Here is a 22,377-nt window from a genome sequence, read left to right as displayed (position 1 = left end):
TGGTTGCTTCCTAGTCATAAAAAAAAAAAATCAGAGTCTTCCTCTGGTTATGTTCCTCCCTAGTGTTCAAACGCTGTAACCTCTTGGCATTCATGCACTGCCTTAGGATAACTTGTAAAAACTCATGGTGTTTGATAGTGATTTTATATACAAAAAAATACACTTGTATGTTTTAATAATTCAAATGTGTTCATACTGGAAAGTTAAGGTTTTCTCAGAGATGCTGTTTGAGAGCTGTTCTCTGCTTTTCAGGGATAGGTAGGTAACACTTCCTTTTGAAATAGGCACGTTTTCCTAGTACTGAGGGGCACAATGTGTTTTTTTTCTTTCTAACCTCTTTTCCCCCCCTCCTGTGCATGCCACATTTTAATAGTACTAGGTTCTTTCTTTATCCTTTTATGGGATAGGTGGACTCTTGGTAAATCCCTCTGAAATGAATCTGTTTGCTTTGAAGATAGACTGCATTTAATCACGGATGCCACCTCTTCTCTTAAAAGGGAACTAGGACGTGTCTAGAATCTGCTTTTCATGAAGTCTATGGTGGAAAATTTCTCTCCATGGGTTTCATAGATTCTTTTAACCACAGATAAGCAAGCTGAAATGGTGAAAAACATATTGTAAACGTTGCTCTAAAATGACACTTCTAAATTAGTTTCCAGCCTCCTCCTTTCAGGGATATTTTTCCACTGTTTCAGTTTTGGAATCACTATGGGAGACAAACTGCTGCACCTATTTAAACCCGCCTGCAAACGGAAAAATATGTGATTGATTTAATATGGATTTGAGCTAGGAGGCAGTGTTTCTTTATTATGAAGATACTGATAGCAGTTTTCACTAGAACATGCTTTACCCAATGTAGAGTGAAAGTTATGAAAGGTGTTCTGAAGACCGGGTTACTTCATTTTCAAGAAGAGATAAAGTAGGTGAAACACTGCATATGCTGTGCTCCCAAACAAAAGCGATTTTTTTCTTGATAGTTTGCCTATGTCCTCTGCTTCTCAGCATACCTTTTTATGGACTTAAATTTGCTCGCTAACCATTAAAATGCTTCAGTGGCTTATTTGTTCTCTTTTAAACCAGATTTTTCAACCATGCAAAAGTGGCTTCTGTGAGGGGAATAACTTTTTTTTTTTTTGTGTGCTATTGCTGATAGTTAACACAAATGTTCCCTGAGTATGCCTAGGGATGGAAGTCATTGCATCTTCTTCATCCTCAGTGCTATATATTATCAGAAAGAGGCCGATACTCCATTTTTGTAACAAAAATGCTAGTAGAAAAGTGAGTTTTCTACAGTTCTATGTGTTGGCGTCATGTGCTGGGTTCTGGCTATCGCAGTTACCTTGCATCTCTATCCTGACTCTGCAGCAGTTTGTCATGTGCAGTGGACTGTCCTGATGCTAGCAAAAAAAATACAGTTACTTTTTCCAGTTGTTCCTACCCTTTAGAGTGACTTAAGTGCTGTTCTTTTATTCCCTTCAAAAATATTTAAGGGTCCATCTTTTGTTTTGCTTTATCTTGGACACTACAGGAAAGATAACTAAAATGTGTTTTAGTTGCGTTGTATCATTATTGTTTAATCTGAAGACTATTTGGCTTTGTTTCTCCCCCCCACCCCCCCTTTTTTTTTTAAATTTGCTTCCTTTTGGTTTATTCCACTTCATGCAAAGCTGTACCCTGTTAGCATGTCTGCCTTGCCTCCTCCCTGTGGGACCAGCAGTCTCTGTACCTGGTCTTTCTCTTGTAAGGAGGAAGCTGGAGAGTTCTCTCCCTCCCAAATCCAATGTGGAGGCATATGGGAGGCAGGGAAAGACTTTAGAGAGGAGATGTCTGTGAGCATGCTATCTGTGCTATTGCAGTTTGCCTTATCAGAGAAGGAGAAAGACAATGTGCTGTGTGCAGTGAATGTTTCCAGTTTTTAAAGACTGTATTTGGCCAAGAGCAAAACCACTTGTTGTATAGAGTGCAGTTAAAAAAGTCCTAATAAGTCAAAGGAAATAACGTAATTTTCTTTATGCTTCTTGTATTTCAATGGAAAAGGCTGCTCCCCCTGCTTAAATAAATTCTTGAAAAGTTACAGATTTGTTATTTTGTCTTAATTTTGGTAGTAAAATGAGACTTTTGGTAAACATTTGACACTTGTCTGTGGCCACCCATTTCATGTGAGCATTTTTCTTGCAGCTGTTGGATGTCAGAATAGATGCGGTATCAATGAATATTCCCCCCCTTTAGCTTAAGGCATAATATCTAACTTCCAAACGTAGAAGACCCTGTGCTGGAAGGGGAAAAAAATTCCTTCAATAGTCTATGAGGAGCCACCTGAAAAGCTTTGTTGAAAGACTTCAGGGTGTGCCCAGTCCTGTGGATTTCTGGGGTGCTCTCTTGGCCACCTCGTGCACATCTGTTTGCAAGATACAGAGTTGTAATTGGCAATGTATGTTTTCATTTGCATAGACAGTAGCAATGTTTGGTGCTTGAAATATGTCTTGTACCAGGTATTTTAGAAATGCTTTTATAGATGTTTTGATATTTTCTTTTCCAGGCCTCCAGTAGCGCAGGGAATCTGGGTGTGCTTATTCCTGTTATTGCCGTGGTGAGTATCCAATGGTTGGGTTGTTGCAAACAGAGTAATTTTTCTCACATATATCAAATATCAGTGCTATTTCATGGTCAAATGGTTTGATTAACAACTAGTGCAGAAGTAAGCATCCAAGAGAAATAAAATAGTATTGTAAAATAATTTTTATTGCTCTAAGAGGGAGGGAAACATTTGTTTAATAATGACATATCTCTTAAAATAATTAATCTTTTGTGATTTGCAGTTATATTGTTGCTAGTCATGAATTCAAGAGATTCATGAGCTAAATAATACCACAGGGATATTTCTTTGAATAGTGTTTGGCATGCTGTGTAATAAACAGCACGTATCTGTGGCCTGAGGAGAAAAGTGAAAAACAAAAGTTAATAGAAACAGAGTTAAAAATAAATCTTAGTTTGGCAGCACAGTGAATTCTGCTTCTTAAAAGAAAAAAAAAAAAAAGAATCATTGGGGAAGGGGAGAAAATGTCCTGTGTCTTCTGAAACTAGAATTGGCTGTCATGCTGAAAGCATTTTAGGAAATGTGCAAGGACACTGATGTCCATTCCAGACTCATTTATTTTGATGTAAATCTGGTTTTGGTCTTGGATGACAACTTTTTCTGGGGGAAGAGCATTTTTTTTTTTTTTTTAACAAAATATAACTACTAGTTCAGCCAAAAATTGGTGTGCAACCATTCTAGATCTCCAACAGAAAATCTGATACATCCAAGCTGGGTTTCCGAGTCAGTAGGACTAGTTGCCTAACTGCTGTAGCTTTTACAAAAACCATGAAGTCTAAAAGATCCATACACAAACTTAAACTTACTGGAGGACAAAAAGCATCATGTCACTTTCTCCCCTCCTGAAGTCAAATTCTTCTGTGGAACTTTTCCTGCACAGCTAAGTGGGACAAAAGGGGAAAACGTATTACATACTTGCAGTAGGCATGCCTACTTGTAACTTGCTCATACTGCACATCCATTAAGAAGCAGATAAAAGTCATTCATTTCACACTCTGCCCTCACAAACCTCTTTACTGAAGCTTTTCAAAGAGCCTAAAATGAGCACCGGTTAAAGATCAAAGAACTGTTCCTTTCCTTCCCCTGTCTCTTCCACCAGCTTCCAACATAAGCTCTTCCTGAATTCACCAGCGATCACAAGGGCCAGATCCTAGCTTTACAGAAATGTGTTTATAAATGTCTTGGGCGGCTGTTATTCAATAGCTGATCAGTTTTTGCATGAACTAGCTAGTCCTGTGTTGAGACAGATGTTCTACTGGGTAGTACTTTTCAGCTGTCAGTAATGCCAGCACTGATTTTAGTGAAAGCAGGATTGTTCTTTGCCTATTGAGAAAAGATTAGTGCTTGTTAGAGACTTAATGTAAAAGTTATGGAAGTACTTTTCTGTGTCAAATTTTTATTGATGATATATTTGTTCTGAATAGCTGGTGATAACTGCATTTTTCTTAACCAATGTGACCTTTAAATGGAGTCAGATAGTGCCAGAATCTGAAGCAAGAGTTAATGGTTACATTATGGTTGCTGCAGCAAATATTTGACTTTCTTGCACAATGTATGAAGATCATGAGTTTTGAGCAGTAGCTGATTTGCTTTTCTGCTTGACCTCTTTCCCTTGAATAATTCCTGTTACTTAGGTCTCAAAAACTCCATATTTCGGATGCTCCAGATCATTTAATCATTGATAAATTAATTAAATCTAGGACATGTGTATTTAATCTTTTTGAATATGCTTTTCTTTTTGAATATGCTTTTCTTTTTGAATATGCTTTTCTTTTTGAATATGCTTTTCTTTTTGAATATGCTTTTCTTTTTGAATATGCTTTTCTTTTTGAATATGCTTTTCTTTTTGAATATGCTTTTCTTTTTGAATATGCTTTTCTTTTTGAATATGCTTTTCTTTTTGAATATGCTTTTCTTTTTGAATATGCTTTTCTTTTTGAATATGCTTTTCTTTTTGAATATGCTTTTCTTTTTGAATATGCTTTTCTTTTTGAATATGCTTTTCTTTTTGAATATGCTTTTCTTTTTGAATATGCTTTTCTTTTTCAATATAGATAAAATGATAAAATATGTATATGAATGTTAGTGATTTCTGTTGTGAACCTTCAATACTGAAAATTGTCCCCCACATGATGGGCTTATAAGTAAACACAATGTGAGACAGGAATAGGGAGAAACATCTGAGCTTCCTGTTCAATATCAGCTCTTCATCATCCTTCATCATCTAATACCGATATTTCACTGGCTGTCATGTTAAAAAGCTTTGCGTATGGGACAAATAATTGTAGTAGATGCAAAATTACAAATGGCAGTATATAAAAGCAAAATGAAATCAATAAGTTTAACTTAATATTGGAAAACACCTTTCTAAGAGAATTCCCAGTCCTTAAAATAACTCGGTTTATAGCTTAATTTGAATATTTTTGCTAACATAAGACAAATTTATAATATGAATATATTTATGTGGATACAATATTTGATACTGCAAATAGTAATAAAACTATGCTCACTGGATTGTGAGGCACTTTTTTTTTTAAAAGGTATGATGCAAAGGAAGGTATGCAAAGGTGAGTACATTCATTGGCTTTAATAACTTGAATGCAAGGTGCAACTCTGTTCCTTGTACCGGGTAGGCAGTAATATGCTACAGAGCACAGGTAAATTTTCTCTTTTTCAAATGTGAAACAGGCTTTGTACAGCATTCATGTTGTTACCAGGATGATTCAGAAAGTTTACAGTCTTAGTTTAAGACTTAAAAGGTCTTGTCCATTGAATCAAGTATGGAGAGTATATTTGAATTCTTAACAAATGTGATTACTATAAATCACTCCTTTTTGTAGAGAGGATTAGGTGATACTGAGCCAGTGAAAGAGCATTTTGCTAGCTGCTTTCACTACAAAAGGTATTCTAAAGATCTTTATATAATTTACCTGGTTGGCCTAATTCTGATACTGCTTGTACTGATGAAGATCAGAGAACTGTGTTGAAACGAGACAGGTTAGGTTGGGGAAAAGTAGTGGATCCCTTAGTATTTCATTCCTCCAAGACATTTTTATCTCCTCTTATTTGGTACACTGGTCCATAAGGTTCATTGTGTGTATCAGTCTACTGGATGTTAAATGATGCAAGCAAAAGAAAGACTGTAAACACCTACTCTTTTTCAAGTTAGGTTATGTAAAATTGCCAGGAGAGACTTAGGTTTCTAAGACTGGTCAGGTATTCAGGATTTCCTTATTCCTGTTTATTATAAATAGGCATCCTAGCACAAATTTGGAGCTAAACTTCAAGAATCGAGATAGTCTAAATATTTTATTGATTACATTTTATACACTGAAGTAGAACACAAAGTGTAAGTTACTTTGTGATTTATTTTTTTTTTAATACACTTGTATTGATACATGGCACTAACCATTTTAAATTGCAGTCAAATTATCTACTGCTATGAGTCCATTCATGTGAAACTACCTGTAGATAATATATTTTCTTTTGATACCAGTGGCTTTTGTATTAGCTAATATGACAATAAAATTTCATTTATGATACTGGTATATTAACACGTAATTATACAGCCCATGTATAACAGCATGTTGGAGGTCTTCTCTGCTTTTAAGGCTTGGCTGGGTTGACAACTCTACCCATGAACAGGAGGCAACTGGTACGATGTTCATAGATCAGAAACAAAAAGGGGCGGTCGACAGTAAAGCGAATCTGAGTAGAAAGAGGCATGAACCCAACGTTGGTTATTGCTCCAGCCTCTGTGCCTTCCTCATTCACAGTTATTGTGCCTTGATGGTTGAACTGTTTAAACAACCGAAAAAAGGAAAACAAAAAAAGAAATTGAGGATCTCATAAGTATACTCTAATGTTGTGCTCACAGCCATCCCCCCCTCCATGTCCCGCACGTGGCTCCCTTGTGACACTCTTGCTGGTAACTCCTACGCGGCAGCAATCCTTTGGTTTTGGTTTGCGAATAAGCCTGTTCCTGACTGACCACAAGACTTTTAGTACCTTTGACATCTGATTGAACATGTTCCTCATTATGTGAGTAGACAAGGACATGCAGAGAACCCACATCCCTCCTATGTCCTCCAGGAAAGATGAGAAGATATATTTTAGCTTACTGTGAATTATTTTTACTGTGTTGCCATGTTTTCAGGTTATATAATTTAATCAGAAAGGAAATGAGGAGACGAGTAAATACCCTGTCAATGGTGACTTTCTCATCTGATATACCAGAGTAGTCGCCTTTTTCATTGAACAGTTCTTCTATTCCCATGGATCTCAGATAACCAATCAAGTTATAACTCTTCTCCAGCTTAAATTTAGGCAGAATCACTTCTCTTGTTCTAGTAAAAATAAAAACAAAAATGAAAAATCATTGAGGAGATACATATTTGCATGACTCCTTTGCTTTACATATATGTTGTGGTTTGGTTTTTTTGCTGTCTTCAGCAAGCAGGACACAGAAGTATACAGGACTGTTTACTGTACTATTACTTTCAAAACTTGGGCATCATTACATTTTGGCTGTGTTTTAAAAAATTAATTCCCCTCCCAAAACTGTTAGTTTGTCAATTTAATATTTCACTTATGATGATTTACGTTACTTATGTGTATAAGATACATGGCTTTGAGCAGTTCAGTACATGGTTGGATATGCTTGTAATAAATGTTGACCTGTCGGATTTTCTGGAGTACTAAATTGGAGATTTATCACTTATTGTATACAATAGAAATAGGTTGGCTTCCTGAATAGCACATCGAATTAGCTCTTTTTATCTTTTTATCAAGTCTGAAGACAGATACCACCTAGTCTGTCTTCTTGCACAAGAGAGGCTGTATAGTTTTTTCTCTCCCATAATTGTGATATCCATTGTTGATTACTGAATGTGTGCCTTTACACAACAGATATGTTGAAATGCAGAGTGCTGAAATGAACATAAGCTGCTTTCCATATGATCGAGATTATTCTGCACAAATAACCTGTTGTTATCATACTCCTGTTTTTCCTCCTCATTGTAAACTTTATCAGTAAGAACTTTTTCTTTAAATCTACAACATTAAATACTTAGTAGAAAGAATTTTGGAACTCCATTAGAATTTTCCACCTCACTCATCCTTGATTTCTTGACAGCATTTAAATTTTGAGAGATCACTGGTCCTGATTTTTAATTCAATAAATCCATCTTTTGGGGGTTTTTGTTTAGGTTTAATGTTTTTAATCAAAATATCATATGTTATCTTCTAGGCTCTTTACTTACCCTTGTCAATCTCATCAAGAAAATACAGTAAGACTTTAACAAGATGTACTTTTCAGCAGATACCTGTTTGTCATGCTCTTCTGCCATTTTTCCACCACTTGAGGTGTTATCTGCTTTTCTAGGGCTTTCATGCCAGAGAGTTTGTGTGGAAGTACAATCAGCATACTGATGTTCCCTACGAACGGGAGCTGGATCACACTGCAGTCTAGCTCGGGGTCTGCAGCAGCTAGGAAGTTCCCTTTAGTCTGCATCATAGGAACCTTTATTGTTTGCTTCTCATTCAGTCGGAAACTTCTCTTCATTGTCATTTCCACTGGAAACTTATTCTCCCAAGTTCCTGTTAATACAATGCAGAAGACAGATAAACGAAAAAATCTGAGATCCTTGTTTAATAAAATATTCCCAGAATAACAGTTTACATTAAGTTTTAATGCAAGTAAATTAGGAAATTCTGTAGGAGGTTGTTGATTTCAGTTAAGCCTGACTAAGAAGACAAGTTCTAAAGTGACTTTGAAATTCCTGGCTTTCTTTCTAACTTAACATTTGTCTGATTTGAATGTTCTGAATTACAAAAGCAGGTAAACACGACCTGGAGATCTGAAAGGGCTTGGTATGCACTATGTTTTTCCACAAGGAACCTAGAAATTACAAAGTTTAAACAGATGCAAAATATTTGGCATGGTTTGCACCTAGCAAAACAATTGACACAGCTATATTTTCTGAGAGATCTGATATTTGAAACCAGACTGTTCCAAGCATTAGAAAAGTCAAGCTAAGTAATGGCTGTTTTCATTTTGCGTAGAAGATACCATGCTGGAGGCATTACCTTGACCTAGTCCATTCAAGCCAGTTAACTTCCTGTGTTAAGACATCATGAAGAGTTTGAGTGTTGACTGCTTAATTCTATGACCCGGGTTGATGTGATTTCAGCACACCTATGCGAGCCTGTCATCTGACGGGTTTATGCCCAAGGAATACAATTCAATGTATATTGCAGCCCAGAAAGCTTTACCATCAGGGTTTGAATCTTTCTATGCGAAGATTCTTTCAGTACCCCAAATATTTATCAACTATGTAAAAGAAGGTGCTTTTTTAACGTGGTGTTCCTATCGATCTCTTTTCAGAACCGAGGCTCTGGAAAAAACATTATTTTTTTCTTAATGGGCAGACAAAGAATAGAATATTCTAGTGGAATATTCTAGAGGTTAGCATTTTCTAGTGGAAAGAGGGTTACTGGTATTTGCTGTTAAAACTCTGGAATTTAGGTCACTGCTGGCAAGCAAGTACATGGGGTGTGTGTCTGTGACTGTGTGGAGAGACCACAAATTTAACCTTAATCAGTAACCTTTTTGTAAAAGGTTGCAAGTGATTCTGAGATTCTTAATCTGACTTTGCCAACTTGAGTGTGAAGTAACAAGCCTGAAGTCCAACTGTCATTCTAATGGTTTCTTCATATGTTGGGCTGATGGGGAGCAGTTTGAGAAGTGATCAGACTGTGGCTAATATTCTGAAAGGAATGGGATATAAAATTAATTATGCTATTCCCAAACAAATTGTCTCCCTTCTCAGGAAAAACCAACATCTGGCTGTTCTTCAAGGAGCAGAATTCACAGGCGTAGGAGTCTAGCTAGCTAAAGACACGAAGCTGCTGTGGGTCGGGGGAGCTTCAGCAGCACTGGCATCACTTGGGGAATGGGAGACATTTATCAGCTCTTCCTAGTAAAAGAGAGGAGGTGGGGAACTTTTCTCTTGAATTCAGTTTTGCAGATGTGTTTGTCTTGGGGTAAAATAATGTTCTCCAGCAGGAGGCATGTGGTCTTCTGGGGTCAGCTGAAACCAGTCGGCACTTTACTGACTTTTGTGACTTCCTATTTTGAATCTTCCCCCCAAGATGTCTTTTGGATCCATCTGTGGTGGCAGATGTTGTCTCCACTGATTGACTTCTCTCTTGCATTCATGACTAGAATCTCACAGAAGCAATTTTGGATCTCTCAAAATTTGTCAGTTATCAAAAGCTGCTGTGATCTACCATGGCTAAAATAAACAGCTCCTACTTGATAGGAAGCTCACAAATGATTGTTCCGACCTCTGCAGAATGGAGGGTAGATCTTAGTTGGAGGTAGACTGGACACCTATACAAGATAAAACTTGCTTCTTGCCAACATGAATAGTTTCCAATAGTTTCTCGATGGTATTTAATATAAAAGGAGCTTGAGACTTCATGGTGTTTGGCAAGTATCCCATTACTCAGTATCACTTGTACTGAGCATCTCCGTGTACCTGAGAATACTCATAGATTTCTTAGCTCTGAGGGCTTAACAGAGCTTGTCTGCAATGATACAGACAGTGCAAATATTGTAAATGGAAAGATGTGGACAAAAATCAGCATGTCTAGAAGGACTAGTGAGGAAACTAGGAAACCCAGGAGCAGAACTTGCTTTTTAAAAGTTCAGGTCCACTGGAAATAGAATTACCGGGAGACTATCACTGTAAGATGAAAGAATGGGAGACAGCAATATAGAATTGATCTTTTTGGTTTTGAGGGTTAAAAATTACAGCCTTCAGCAGACAGCACCAAGGCAATTTGGACTAACAGGACTCCATGGGGAGAAGAAAAAGCCAAAAGTCTTTTTGGTCTCGATGACTCAAGAGATCCAATACTAAAACTATTTATTTTTTTGTGGTGTTTTTGTTACTTTGACATAGCACAACTATTTAATAACTTCAGAGTAAAACAAAAAGGTATTTTAAATTGACCCAATTGTGAAAAAATAATGTATCTGTTTCACTTTGCATAAGCCTTTTCTTAGGATGGTCTGATGGACAGTAAAGCCATGTATTTAATATGATAGGATCATCAGAGATGTGCTTAAGGATACAAATAAGGCCCTTTTGGATGGTACTTCAGAATAGGGAATTATTTGGATCATATGCTAATGACTGCTTCAGATCTTTTAAAGAGACAAGTGGCATTCATTATTCAAGGAAGCAATGGCTTGCAAGTGAGTGGGAAAAGGTGCATTTCATAAACTTATAGGAATGGTGTTCCTGTAAGTTCTTAAAATCAAATGCTGAGAAGGCAGGTGTAAGAGAGCTCTTGAACATTTGTTTCCTGGAAGCAGGAACATATTTGGAAAAAATAAACTCTTTTATAAGTTATGGAAAGGAGTATGTTGTGCTTCCAAACATTGTTATCCTTTTGTGCTAATCTGTCTTTCCTTACCAGTGTTTTAAGTGACCTTCATCTGATTTTCATCTTAATCAGTCGCTAACAGATCTCCTTTTTTTCCTTAGTTCCTCTTTCATTAGCACTTCTCACATTTTGCTCATTTAATACCATTTTTAAAGTTTGTGGAAAAATTACAAAACTTTTAACCTGGGGCAGATATCCAATGTTGAAAATCTCACCACAGACTCTTAGTTTAAATGTAAAAAAATTGAAAATAAGGATTTATAATAAGAATATATTGTACAGTCTTTACTTCAAGCCTCTTTAACTGTTCAGCTTATAGTGAAACATGGAGCCTGTATCGGCAGACAGCTCATGCTGAATTAACTGAAATCTTCCAAGTAGTGAATGCATTTGTTTTTAGTTTTAGAAGAATACTGTTTTGGTTCTTTTCTTCAGTCCCCTGTATAGGCTTGTTGACAAGGATCGTGCTCTGATCATATTAAAAATACATACTTTAAGCTGAAATTCTTTATAGTCATTCTTACGAATCCTGAATACTTTAGAAATGTGAAGTGTTTTAACTGAAATCAACCTGTACTATTTCAGTGAAGCCAATACCTTGAAGCAGGACTGAATGTGACTAATAACTTGCACATGAAGTAATACCTCACCATCTAAGACTCCTACAAAGCTTATGCTTTCTGAGGCTGTTCTGCATTCATACATTGGTTTTTAGTCTCACTTTTAGACTATAAGGTTTTGGATGTAATAAGCATTTGCTGTATTTGTACAATACCCACTAACTTCAGGGCATGACTGGAACATCAGTGTGCTACAGAAACATGTGAAAACTGGACTAATAGTAGAGATTCTTCTTAACAAGGGAGTCGATAGGCTTTTTTGAACTGTAGACTAGATTTTAAGTTCAGTCTGGGGTTTCTAATGAAGTATGCAGTGAATTGCAAAGTGAGAAAATCCATTGCTAAGATTGAAATAACAGATTCTTACCTTTGAAGTAAAGACAGTTAAGAATCATCATCAGTGTTGTAGGGTTTACATTCACAAGAGCTTCCTTTATTAATCCTTTGGTCAGCTTCAAGATGCGTTCGTTGGTTTTAGTTATGAAGTTAGGATCCAAAAAATCAGCTGGTTGGGCATCAGCAAAGTAGTATGCTTTCATATTGTTTCTGAAATCATTCAGAATAGAAAAGTCCTTCTGAATATAAAGGTCATTGACAGACCTCAGTGTATAACCAAAATTGCGTCTGAATAGCCGATGAGTGAGTTTGCGGAAGAGATTATGAACAGTCATGAGCTCGTATTTGGTGCTGGCATTAATGAAGTCTTGAAAGCCAAGAACAGATAACACTTCCTGGTGAGTCTGACCCTTCAGACCCAGGGAAATCATAGCCATTGCAGTGGAAATGCCAACAGGAGCCATGAGAATATTATCTGAAGAGTTGGCTTTGTCTGCCACACTGCGGTAAAGGTTGAAGCCAAAGTTTGCATTGAGGATATTGAGGCGCTGGATTCTGGTTTTGCCTTGGAATAGTTCAAGAATATTTCCTTGCTGGATTTCAGAAACCATGTATGGGCCAGCATCAATAATGTCACTGTAGTCATCTTCACCCAGTATCTTGTCGAGATCTAGATAGTCCTCTTCCTCCTCCTCTTCAGGAATCAAGTCATTAGTGATAGTGTTTTCTCTGTGGAACTCGGGTGGTAAGTTTGGCATATCATAGGTCCCGTTTTCATGTGGTTGTGCATCTTTAAGGCTTTCAAAATGCTCAATGAAGTCCTTGACTCCACAAAATGTGGAGGTTATGATGAGAGCAAAGGTAAGCAAATGAAATAGGAACTTCATTCTGACAGGTCAAAACCTGGAAGACAACACAGTTGAGAGAGCATAGGGTAATTGAATTTTAGTTATCTATTCCCTAATTTTAGGTCCACACTGAATTCTGTCACAGCAGAAGGTCTGTAGTTACCTTATTCGACAGCTTTTTTTTTTAGTGGATCAGAGCTTATTTAGATGGATAAATCTGTTTTACTGGTAATCGGGTTTGCTTACATAATGCCTCCAGCCTGCCAAAGAATTGGTTTACCTCCTCCCACAGAAGTCATCATTATTGGCATATTTCAGCAGTAACAAACTCATTACCTAAAATATGTGGGACTCTTTATTTATAGACCAGTAACACTTAAAATGTGTACTAACTGTGTTACTAGTGTATGCTAAAAATATGACGTGAAGATAAGTTTGAAGATTTGAGCTTGGTAGGAGGAGGGACTAGGCATTCACCACAGGAGCATACCAGAAGGCTGAGATGTACTGAAGAATTTGAAAAACAGACATCCTGTAGCTACAACAAAAATGGGAGTTTTATGGGAGTATTTTTTGGAAGTACAAGGCTGAAATTTGATGGAATAAAGGAGATCTAGGGATGTAGCAACAAACCTGGAGAAAGACGTGTATTTGCACTAGACACCCTTAGTGGGACTGCGGTGTGGGAAGCGTTAGGCATAGCCCTATGTCCTGGCCTGCTCATGGTCTTACTCAGGTGTGTTACTATGTGTGCATGCATGCTTTCTGCAGCTGTGTATACTCACCTGCTGCTTCTGTGAAGGATTGGCTTGATTCTGCTTTTTGTTTAGTTATGTTTCATTTCTGTTTACTTTTGTGTAGCAATGCACAACATGTGCTCTCCCTTTTCTTCATGATGTGAAGTCTCTGTAAGTTCCTATTCAGAACTTTGTTTCTCTCGTCTTAGTACTATCCCGATGCTGGATTTCTAACCTCACTTCTTTTGTGTGAGGATGTATTTAAGTAGAACCTGCATTTTTCTAAAGGGGAACTTAATCTCTTCTTCATCTACTGAGTATTGGACTGTTGCATTTTTTGAATTATTTTTAAAATCAAGAGCTATCTTAGATATGTATTGTTTGAAGAGAATCCATCAGCCTTACTCAGCTGTAAAACACTGTACCGAGAAGTGGGTCTGAGAGACTTTTCACCGTAATATTGGGTTGCAGTAATTACAGTGATCTTAAAAAGGTATGAAAAAGTGTAATTCCTTCCTGTGACAGTCAAAGAAAGATGAAAATGTAAGTGTTCAATAACTCTGTATCAACTGAAATGGTGAAATGGGTGTCTGAATGCCAGGGTCCTAGTTTTTGCTCAGATTTCTTTAGAAAGTTACTTAGTGACTTTATAAAGTCAATTTCTATTGATAGTACTTTTTTAGAGTAAAATGGCAAATACAATATAATCTAGGACAAAACACTGAATACAGTTAAAACAATAATCTTACTAATATGTTGATTTAAATGTTTTTTAAATTAGCAAATAGTCCAAAGAGCTGTTCTGTAGAAGTGAAATATATAGGTATACATACCTCCACATCTGTGAATAAAACCAGTGCTTGAAGGAAGATATTTTCAAACATGTTGTAGCAGGACTGAAGTAACTGAACTAACAGTTTAATTTTCGAAACTCTCCCCCCAAACTAATTAGCCTGAAATCCTAAAACTGTTTAAGGTGATTATCCCATATAAAAAATGAATTATGTCGCAACAATGAAGGATCCAAAGAAAGTGCTTTTTAAATGGTTTGACACTGTGACTGAAGGACTCAAGTCAGTCTTTTTTTTTTTACTGTTTCTTCATAAATTCATCACTTTTTTTCCCCCGCCCCCAGAAGTCAGGCCCTTATGGTTGAGATACTCTGTCCAGTAACTGTTGGTAAATGTTTCCTGCTTTTGGCATAGAAGAATTTGCTGTCTCTAGTTCCCAACTTTACGTTCTCATCTTCACCAAAGTTCAATTATTGCTTAGCTGCACTTACACAGGCAAAACATTCCCCCACTCTGCAATATATATGTCTTTGGTCAGATCTACCTAAAATAACAGAAGATGTAAATGAAGCTTACCTTTAAGCCACTGTATGGAAGAGATGTGTTGAATAGCTCAAGTAAGGGGAATGGCAGGGTTTAAATCTGAACTTTGACGCTAGTTTTTTGTGTATCTCCCAAAGTAAACAGTCTCTAAACCAAACACTGCTAAACTTACTTCGTCAGCCAAAATCCCTCCCTTGCCTAGTGATCTCTGCTGAATTGTATGTTGTTTGTTGAACTCCTTTTATGGCTTTGCAGGTACTTGTTCACTTTTGAGGAAGATCTTTGAGCAAAAATTGGTGTGTATGTAAAGTTTCAAAGTCAAGCACGCACATAAACTTGACTGTTAATGACTGGTAAAAGCCATGTCGCTGCTACTTGGTGCTGAAAAGGGGGGCAGGGGCATCTTACTGCAGATGTGGTCGAGGCCTCTGTGGTTGTGATGATCAGGCTTCTTCAGCCAGTGTTACGTTGGTGCAAACATTTGTGTCGCACAAGCAACTTTTGACCATAGTACCATTCACCAGCTTAAACTCTTAATTTTACTACATATTTTTTACTATAGTTTTACTATAATACAGGGATTTTTTAAAGTTGTGTTTGGTGTTTTTTAAATGAGCAGTCTGCCTCATGATTTACAAATATATACAAAGTTGGCTTTATATAAGGTTTCACTGAAATACTGCTGGCTTTCATACCTTAAGGGAATTATTGTACAGTTAGAGAAAACTCCTTCAAGCTAGGTTAGAATCTGGCATTTTCTTAATAAAGTTTACAGTAATAATATACAGTCATATTGAATAAAGCTCAGAGTTTAATGGGCCATTTCTTTCACTTTTTAAACACTGCCTGTGCTTCTAACACTTTTAAGGATAACATGCTGTGAGCTTTGTTATATAAATTCATCTAACGTTGCATACCATGTTGGCTAGGAGTATAAACTCTGCTCCTCCAGTGGTAGCAGCCGTTTGTGCAAAAAGTATCAGAGAGTTTTAATAAATGTGTTGAAAATAATGCTCTTTTTACTTGCTTGTTTAGATAGTAAATTCTCCAGAACTGATGTCATTGTGTGCGTGGGTGCAAACAACGAAAGATCCCCCATTGGTGCCTCAATGTATTTCCACAAAGCCAATAAACAATAGCAACCAGAAGTATGTTTGACTAATATTTATTTGGTTTTGACTTCCTTTGCACTGAAGCAAAGCTGCATGGCATTGTCTTCAACACAGTTTAAAGGGCCGTGTGGTCTCTTCCTCTCTGCAGTTGATAGTATACCAATATTATTTATTCTCTTCAGAGGTTACTGTATCAGCATGGTATTATTCCTGTGTAAAACAAAGGAAATTGTTACTTCAAGCATCTCGGATGTTAGCATTTAAGATATTCTAACAAGATCTGATTTTCTTCAGTGTAACAATAGCAATGTAATATTAGTTTTCATAGATGACAAAGAATATTACCTTCGTAAATCATAGTAAAGAAGGTACATGAACTGATCCCTTAGCATGGAATTAAGTTATTGTAACTCCCATCATTTTCTGATGTTAATTTTTATTTCTTTGGTAGCTCACTAGACGCTTGCCACCCATCAAGGAGGCCAAGCCCAGGTTGCAAAAGCTGTTCCGTGACTTCTGGTTGTATTCAGTGCTGATGGGATTTGCTGTGGAAGGATCAGGTAGTGTAAATTCTAAGAGAACAACATTGCTGCTCGCATATAAACTCGTATTGAATGTAAGTGTAACTGTGTGTAAACCATTCACAGTAGGCTGAAGAAAATTTACAGGCATAAAGACACTACAAAGCAAACAGCTTGCATGACAGTTCTCTGGTAGGATTTCTTCACATCTTTTCTCTGTTTTGTTATGAGATTCAGCACAGTACAATTTGTTCTTGTCCTTAGGGGTTTTTTTCTAAGCTAATGCAGCAGTTAGCCTTAGTTAAGTATGAGTTTTGATATCTAAGTTCCTGAAATGGAAGATCAGATGCATGGGGTACAGTGGTAATCAAGTAGAAACTTCTAATCCAGTGAGAAACTTCACTTTGAATTACCGAAACATGTTTATTATGCTTGGAACATGGATCACTTGTGTTGAGTGTTTGTGCTTAAGTGCATGAAAAATTGGCCCTAGGATAGCTTGATAATGCTAGTTAACTTTGTGACTCGATACTGTTTTTCTCCCCCACCCCACCTTCTTTGTACTTGTGCTTCAGGTCTCTGGCCAGAAGAATGGTATGAAGGTGTATGTGAAATTGCCACCAAGTCTCCATTACTTACGTTTCCCAGCAAAGAACCACTTCGATCTGTTCTTCAGTACAATTCTGCCATGAAGAATGATACCGTGACTTCTGTAAGAATTAATTTCTTCTATTAACTCCTTCCATAATGTCCGTCAGAGTTAAATGATATAGTAACCATGATATATTGAAATAGCACAATACCCACTCAACCTGCCTCCTATTAGTGAAAAACAGCTTTTTTACACTACTTGTATGACAGCAGTGTACATAAATGACTTGGGTTTAGTTTTATTGAGTGTTAGTACAAGTGTTTAGGGTGGTAGCTACACTATTTTGATTCGGTGTAGAAACTAAGTCTTTGTGGAGATGGAAGCCTTTTAATAATTTTTCATCCATTTTGTATCAGACAGACAAAAATTGCACTGTTTAAAAAAAAAAAAAAAACAAACCCACCAACAAACTTTGGGAAGGAAACAACACATTCAGTCTTTCAAAGAAATGTTAAGTGAGCTTTTTCCCTTTTTATCCTCTGGCTTGGTACTGGTATACTACTCTCTCCCTAGTGTTTGCAGGATAGATTTTACCTGAGGACTATTTGTGGTAGCAGTGTAAAGTGGATTGAAGAGTTGCAGCTTATGAAATGTCTTTGGCTCCCAAATAATACAGAATTCTTCATCGTGCCTAGATATTTAGTTCTGTGACATCAAAGAATGGCACAACAGACCGTTGAAGTTTCAGACGCTGGACAAGGTTGATGTTGATCAAAATTGCATGCATTTAGTGTAGGAATTGTATTTCTTCATTGGTATAACTGCATGGAAACTAGCAGTTATTTCAGCAGGGAGCTTGACTCCAGTATTTAATTCTGTGTTTAATTCTGTATTTTAAGAATCATGACTTGCTGAATCAGAGCAGGTTGGTCTTAGTCCGCAGACAGAGGCATCCTCACATACTGTTTGTGAAGGTTAAAAAATAGAAAGAGTAATAGCTGAAAGCAGATGTTTTCAGAACACAAACTAATATAGTACTCCCACTTCAGATAACCTCATGTATTCATCTCTAGGCTGAATTAAATGAATTGCGGAGTACCATAATAAATCTCTTGGATCCTCCTCCAGAAGTGTCAGCGTTGATCAATAAGTTGGACTTTGCCATGTCTACCTATCTCCTTTCTGTTTACCGCCTAGAGTATATGAGGTATATATATACTTTTTTCACTGATTAATTTAAAAAAAAAAAATAAAAATTAAAAACTGTGTATGTTCAAGTCAGACTTGCCAGACACTAAGATAAATGAGAATCAGTATTTTGAGTCACATTAGCTCTATTGAATATTCTGAGACTGGGAATTCGTCTGTGAAAAAATGCCTTTAGAGTAGATAAAAAGGATGGAATAATACAGTAGGGCCCAAAACATGGGATCTCCTCTGTATAGGAACTAATAGAAGATGGACAAAAGGGTTCTTCAAAGGAATGTCTTCCAACTGTAATGTATCCTCTGCGCAGTCTTGCACTTGCACCTCTGAAGGACAGTGTAGACACTTGCTTATTCTACGAGGTCAGTGTAATGTAGGAGCTGAGAAATTTTTTTTTGTAGTATACTACTTTTTTCCCCTCAGTATTGTGTGTTAGGTTGTACTAATGAAACATGCTGAATTCAGACTTTTTTTTTTCTTCTTTAAAAGTGTATTTATTACTGCTATTCGAAGAAGTGTGTGGCTGAAAGCTGAGGTGGAGGTCTAGCAATTAGGAAAGTAGGAAGAAACTTCATCATGTTTTTACTTTGACAATAACTGACAACAGGGACAACCATTTCCAGAAATATCATGGCTGTATTTTAGAAATAATTTTTTAATAAGTGATATTTCCATCATATGCAAATTCAACAGATGCAAAGCCTATAGAAATGCCAAAGATTGTACCGTGTTTATATGTTTGTGGTGATTGCATAAGTCCATCATCATCAGGTTTCCCACTCCTGAGGTATGAAAGTTATTCTCTCAGTGACAGACCAGCGTTTTATGATCTGACCCTGTTAGTTGAATGTAGAAACAAATAGCAATATCACACTTACTAGAGACTTAAAATTATAATGAAATGAACAATGACTGTATGTGTGTGGTGTGTACTGTGGCGTTGAAGCACATAGATTTGTGTCGAACATGTTGAAAAGAAAAGGAAAAAGAAAAAAAAGAAAAAAAAAAAACCCAAAACAACCCAACCCACAAAACTCTTCTTTTCCTAGGGTGTTGCGTTCAACTGACCAAGATCGCTTCCAGGTTATGTTTTGCTATTTTGAGGATAAAGCAATTCAAAAAGACAAATCTGGTAAGATTACCTGTCTAGGTTATCTTGCAACTTGAGATACTCCAGGCATGCAAAACTAAAACAAATCAAGCAACTATATAACAAAAATTAATCACGTTCACTAGATTGCTGTTGCTTTATTCTGGCCAAGAATGCTGGTTTTGTTTTGAAACAGTTTAGTTCAGTCTTGGCTGAGTAAACATAACACTTTTTACCTGTTAAACATGGTTTATAAAGCAAATGTAATTCTGATAATCAAACTTGTCACTTCTCTCAATTCCTCAGGCATGATGCAGTGCGTGATAGCTGTTGCTGATAAGGTGTTTGAAGCTTTCCTGACAATGATGGCTGATAAAGTAGGTTACACGGAAACTAACATTTTAAATTTGTGTAAATGTTCTCATTTCAGTTTATGAAAGTGTGCTTGTCTTTTTCCTCAAGAGCTTCATACTTCTCTTTGGCATGCTTTTTAGCCTAAAACTAAGGAGAACGAAGAAGAGCTGGAGAGACATGCTCAGTTCTTGCTGGTGAATTTTAACCACATTCACAAGAGGATCAGGAGAGTTGCAGACAAATACTTATCTGGTCTGGTAGACAAGTGAGTATAGATTTCATTTTCCTGTTCTCATTTCACATTGACTGCTTAGTGATTACTTATGCAATTGATGACGATGGTCAAGTGGATTTCTTGGCTGGTACCTCTGCTGAAACATCTCCTTGAAAAATAACATTCAATAGTATTTTTAACCTGGGCTCTGAAACCCCTGCTTAAAATGTCTGTGTCTGCTTAGTATTCCCACGGATGGAGCAAAGCAAAATGCCCGTGAAATAAATGCAATCTCAACTCCTATGAAAGAGCTCTGCTGAGCTTGCTCTCAGAGAGTTTTTGACTCTGTATTGAGCTAGGCTGTTGTAAGCCACGGCAAGTTTTGTTGAGTATGAGCTTACCTAGTGATGTATATAGCTAGCTCTTTGAGCAGTTCCATTTCTTGATAAAATAATTTCCTTCCTCAGCTCTCCATGGTTATTGTGTTCCTGAATCCTGTCTTGTTCTAGGTTTCCTCACTTGCTGTGGAGTGGAACTGTGCTGAAGACTATGCTAGATATTCTGCAGACACTGTCACTGTCTCTTAGTGCAGTAAGTTCCTTTTTTAGTAACGCTATTAGGGAAATCAAATGTATGTTTCCATTTTTCTTTTTCTTTCATAGAACTGATTTTTTTTGCTTTGTTTTGCCTTTATTTCATACTTATTTGAGTTCTTAATTTGTTTTTACTTTCATCACTAAGATTGATAAAATCTGAATTTTAAGTTATGTGAAGTAAGGAGTGCATTTGCACCCCTGTTTCATGGGTAGTAAAACTCGTGCTAGGAAGTTGTTGTCAAATGTCGTTCAGAAAGGCAAATTTAGCATCTAGAATAAAACACTGGATTACCAGTTCTGGGTTGTAACTGTTGAACTGTCTCATTTGAAAGAAAAGTTCAGTGGTGGGTTTTTTTGGTTTGTGTTTTTTTATGAATTATGGTTGTCAGATTATATTATTTTCAGTCTGTGTATGTGTATCCGTATTCCTTGGATTTATTACGTACTAGTATTTTTGAAGATGGAAATGCTTTATAGAGTTTTATTTTTGTACTAAATGTTGAGGAGAGGGCATTGGATCTTTAAAATTATTTATACTGAGAACCAAACTGGAATACAAACTGTTTCTTAGAGCTATTCAGATTGACTTTGAGAGCAAATATTAGCAAAAAGGTTTGGTATATCAGATTTCTTGTCTGGGGAGAGTACTACCTGTAGTGTTCAAATTAAGTGATGATGAATTTTCTCTTATTGACAATTGATTATTGGTTTTGTTTAGGACATTCACAAGGACCAGCCATATTATGACATTCCTGATGCTCCATATAGAATAACTGTCCCTGATACACATGAAGCCAGAGAGGTAGGCGGTCCTCCTTGGTTTCTCAAACAACAAAATAATACCTGGGTTTTTTATGTCTTGGAGATAAATTAGCGAGCTACTCTGAATGGTCCTTTTTTTAAAAAACATGTCCCTAGGTAAGGTTTTTCAAATACAATATGACACTTGGTATTTTTGTTTTTCTGAATCTCATTATTTTACTTGACTTGAAGTTGACAGTTCGTCGCTTACCAAGGGTACATTTAATTGTTAGAGAAAATTTCAACCTTACCATGTTGCTGCAACCTGTCTTACTCTCTGTGTTACTTATTACACCATTAAAACCAGTGCCCCTTGTTAAATGTCCTGTATTTTACTGATTGTATTGATGTTTTCTAATTCTAGAGTATAGTCAAGGACTTTGCTGCACGCTGTGGGATGATTCTGCAAGAAGCAATGAAATGGGCTCCCTCGGTTACCAAATCTCATCTACAGGTAATGAGCCTGCTTCTGTGAAAGAATTTTATCTTTGCAGATCTTCAAAATGAGAATTAAATTATGTGATGTTTTTGATTTTTCAGGCTATCTAAGCATCATTTTAAATTTTTCTGTTGTTCTAAGATTTCCTTTATAGCATTGGCAGAGAATAATTAGAATTTTTGATTTGACGTGACACTTGATGTAGTCCAAACCTGTGTGTCTTGAAAGTAACAGGTTTGTACACAGTTGATCATCCTGGATTTACTTCAGAAGTCAGAATTTGGTATAATAGAATGCTGTCCCTGGCAAAGTTTGTTTTAATGCTGGTGCATTAGCTGAAAATATCGCCGGACTGAAACATCTGATTAGGATGTAAAACTTGTTTCTTGTTTCCCTCTTGGGAGGATGTTTTTTCTGTCTTTGTTTTTTTTTTTTTTTTAATATGGAGAAACACTGCTAATACATGAGAACACTGTAAACTACAGACTTTAATTTGAGTATGGGTGTAGTAAATGCTCACATGTGGC

The 22,377-nt window shown here is 36.7% G+C and overlaps 2 protein-coding genes across 7 annotated transcripts in view; one reads left to right on the top strand and one right to left on the bottom strand.

Moving 5' to 3' along the window:
• Positions 1-22,377, top strand: part of PI4KA (phosphatidylinositol 4-kinase alpha) — a 65,351-nt gene that overhangs the window by 19,350 nt on the left and 23,624 nt on the right. For all 6 annotated transcript variants that reach the window (XM_075515792.1, XM_075515790.1, XM_075515791.1 and 3 more), the window contains exons 19-28: positions 2,540-2,590; positions 16,489-16,597; positions 17,134-17,270; positions 18,224-18,357; positions 19,406-19,488; positions 19,753-19,823; positions 19,941-20,065; positions 20,524-20,605; positions 21,329-21,412; positions 21,776-21,865. In XM_075515792.1, coding sequence (XP_075371907.1) covers positions 2,540-2,590; positions 16,489-16,597; positions 17,134-17,270; positions 18,224-18,357; positions 19,406-19,488; positions 19,753-19,823; positions 19,941-20,065; positions 20,524-20,605; positions 21,329-21,412; positions 21,776-21,865 — 966 coding nt within the window. The remainder of the gene's footprint in view (positions 1-2,539; positions 2,591-16,488; positions 16,598-17,133; positions 17,271-18,223; positions 18,358-19,405; positions 19,489-19,752; positions 19,824-19,940; positions 20,066-20,523; positions 20,606-21,328; positions 21,413-21,775; positions 21,866-22,377) is intronic.
• Positions 5,923-15,010, bottom strand: SERPIND1 (serpin family D member 1). Its single transcript, XM_075515975.1, has 5 exons — positions 14,959-15,010; positions 12,038-12,909; positions 7,921-8,194; positions 6,798-6,942; positions 5,923-6,394 (listed from the first exon to the last, which is right to left on the bottom strand). Exons 2-5 carry the CDS (start codon positions 12,891-12,893, stop codon positions 6,203-6,205), a joined length of 1,467 nt encoding a protein of 488 aa, XP_075372090.1. The 5' UTR covers positions 12,894-12,909; positions 14,959-15,010; the 3' UTR covers positions 5,923-6,202.

Source organism: Mycteria americana, chromosome 13, assembly GCF_035582795.1.
Source record: "Mycteria americana isolate JAX WOST 10 ecotype Jacksonville Zoo and Gardens chromosome 13, USCA_MyAme_1.0, whole genome shotgun sequence".
Taxonomy (NCBI): domain Eukaryota; kingdom Metazoa; phylum Chordata; class Aves; order Ciconiiformes; family Ciconiidae; genus Mycteria; species Mycteria americana.
The sequence above is the reverse complement of the archived record's forward strand: the minus strand, read 5'-3'. Positions and strand labels throughout refer to the sequence as shown.

What these genes read in the sequence shown, in the direction of transcription:
- SERPIND1 (XM_075515975.1), bottom strand. Translation starts at nt 12,893, where the DNA reads ATGAAGTTCCTATTTCATTTGCTTACCTTTGCTCTCATCATAACCTCC. An exon ending in TAACTGTCTTTACTTCAAAG is followed by an intron (nt 8,195 to 12,037) that starts GTAAGAATCTGT and finishes TTGTATTAACAG; the next exon opens with GAACTTGGGAGAATAAGTTT. An exon ending in AGAAAGTCACCATTGACAGG is followed by an intron (nt 6,395 to 6,797) that starts GTATTTACTCGT and finishes TTGTTTAAACAG; the next exon opens with TTCAACCATCAAGGCACAAT.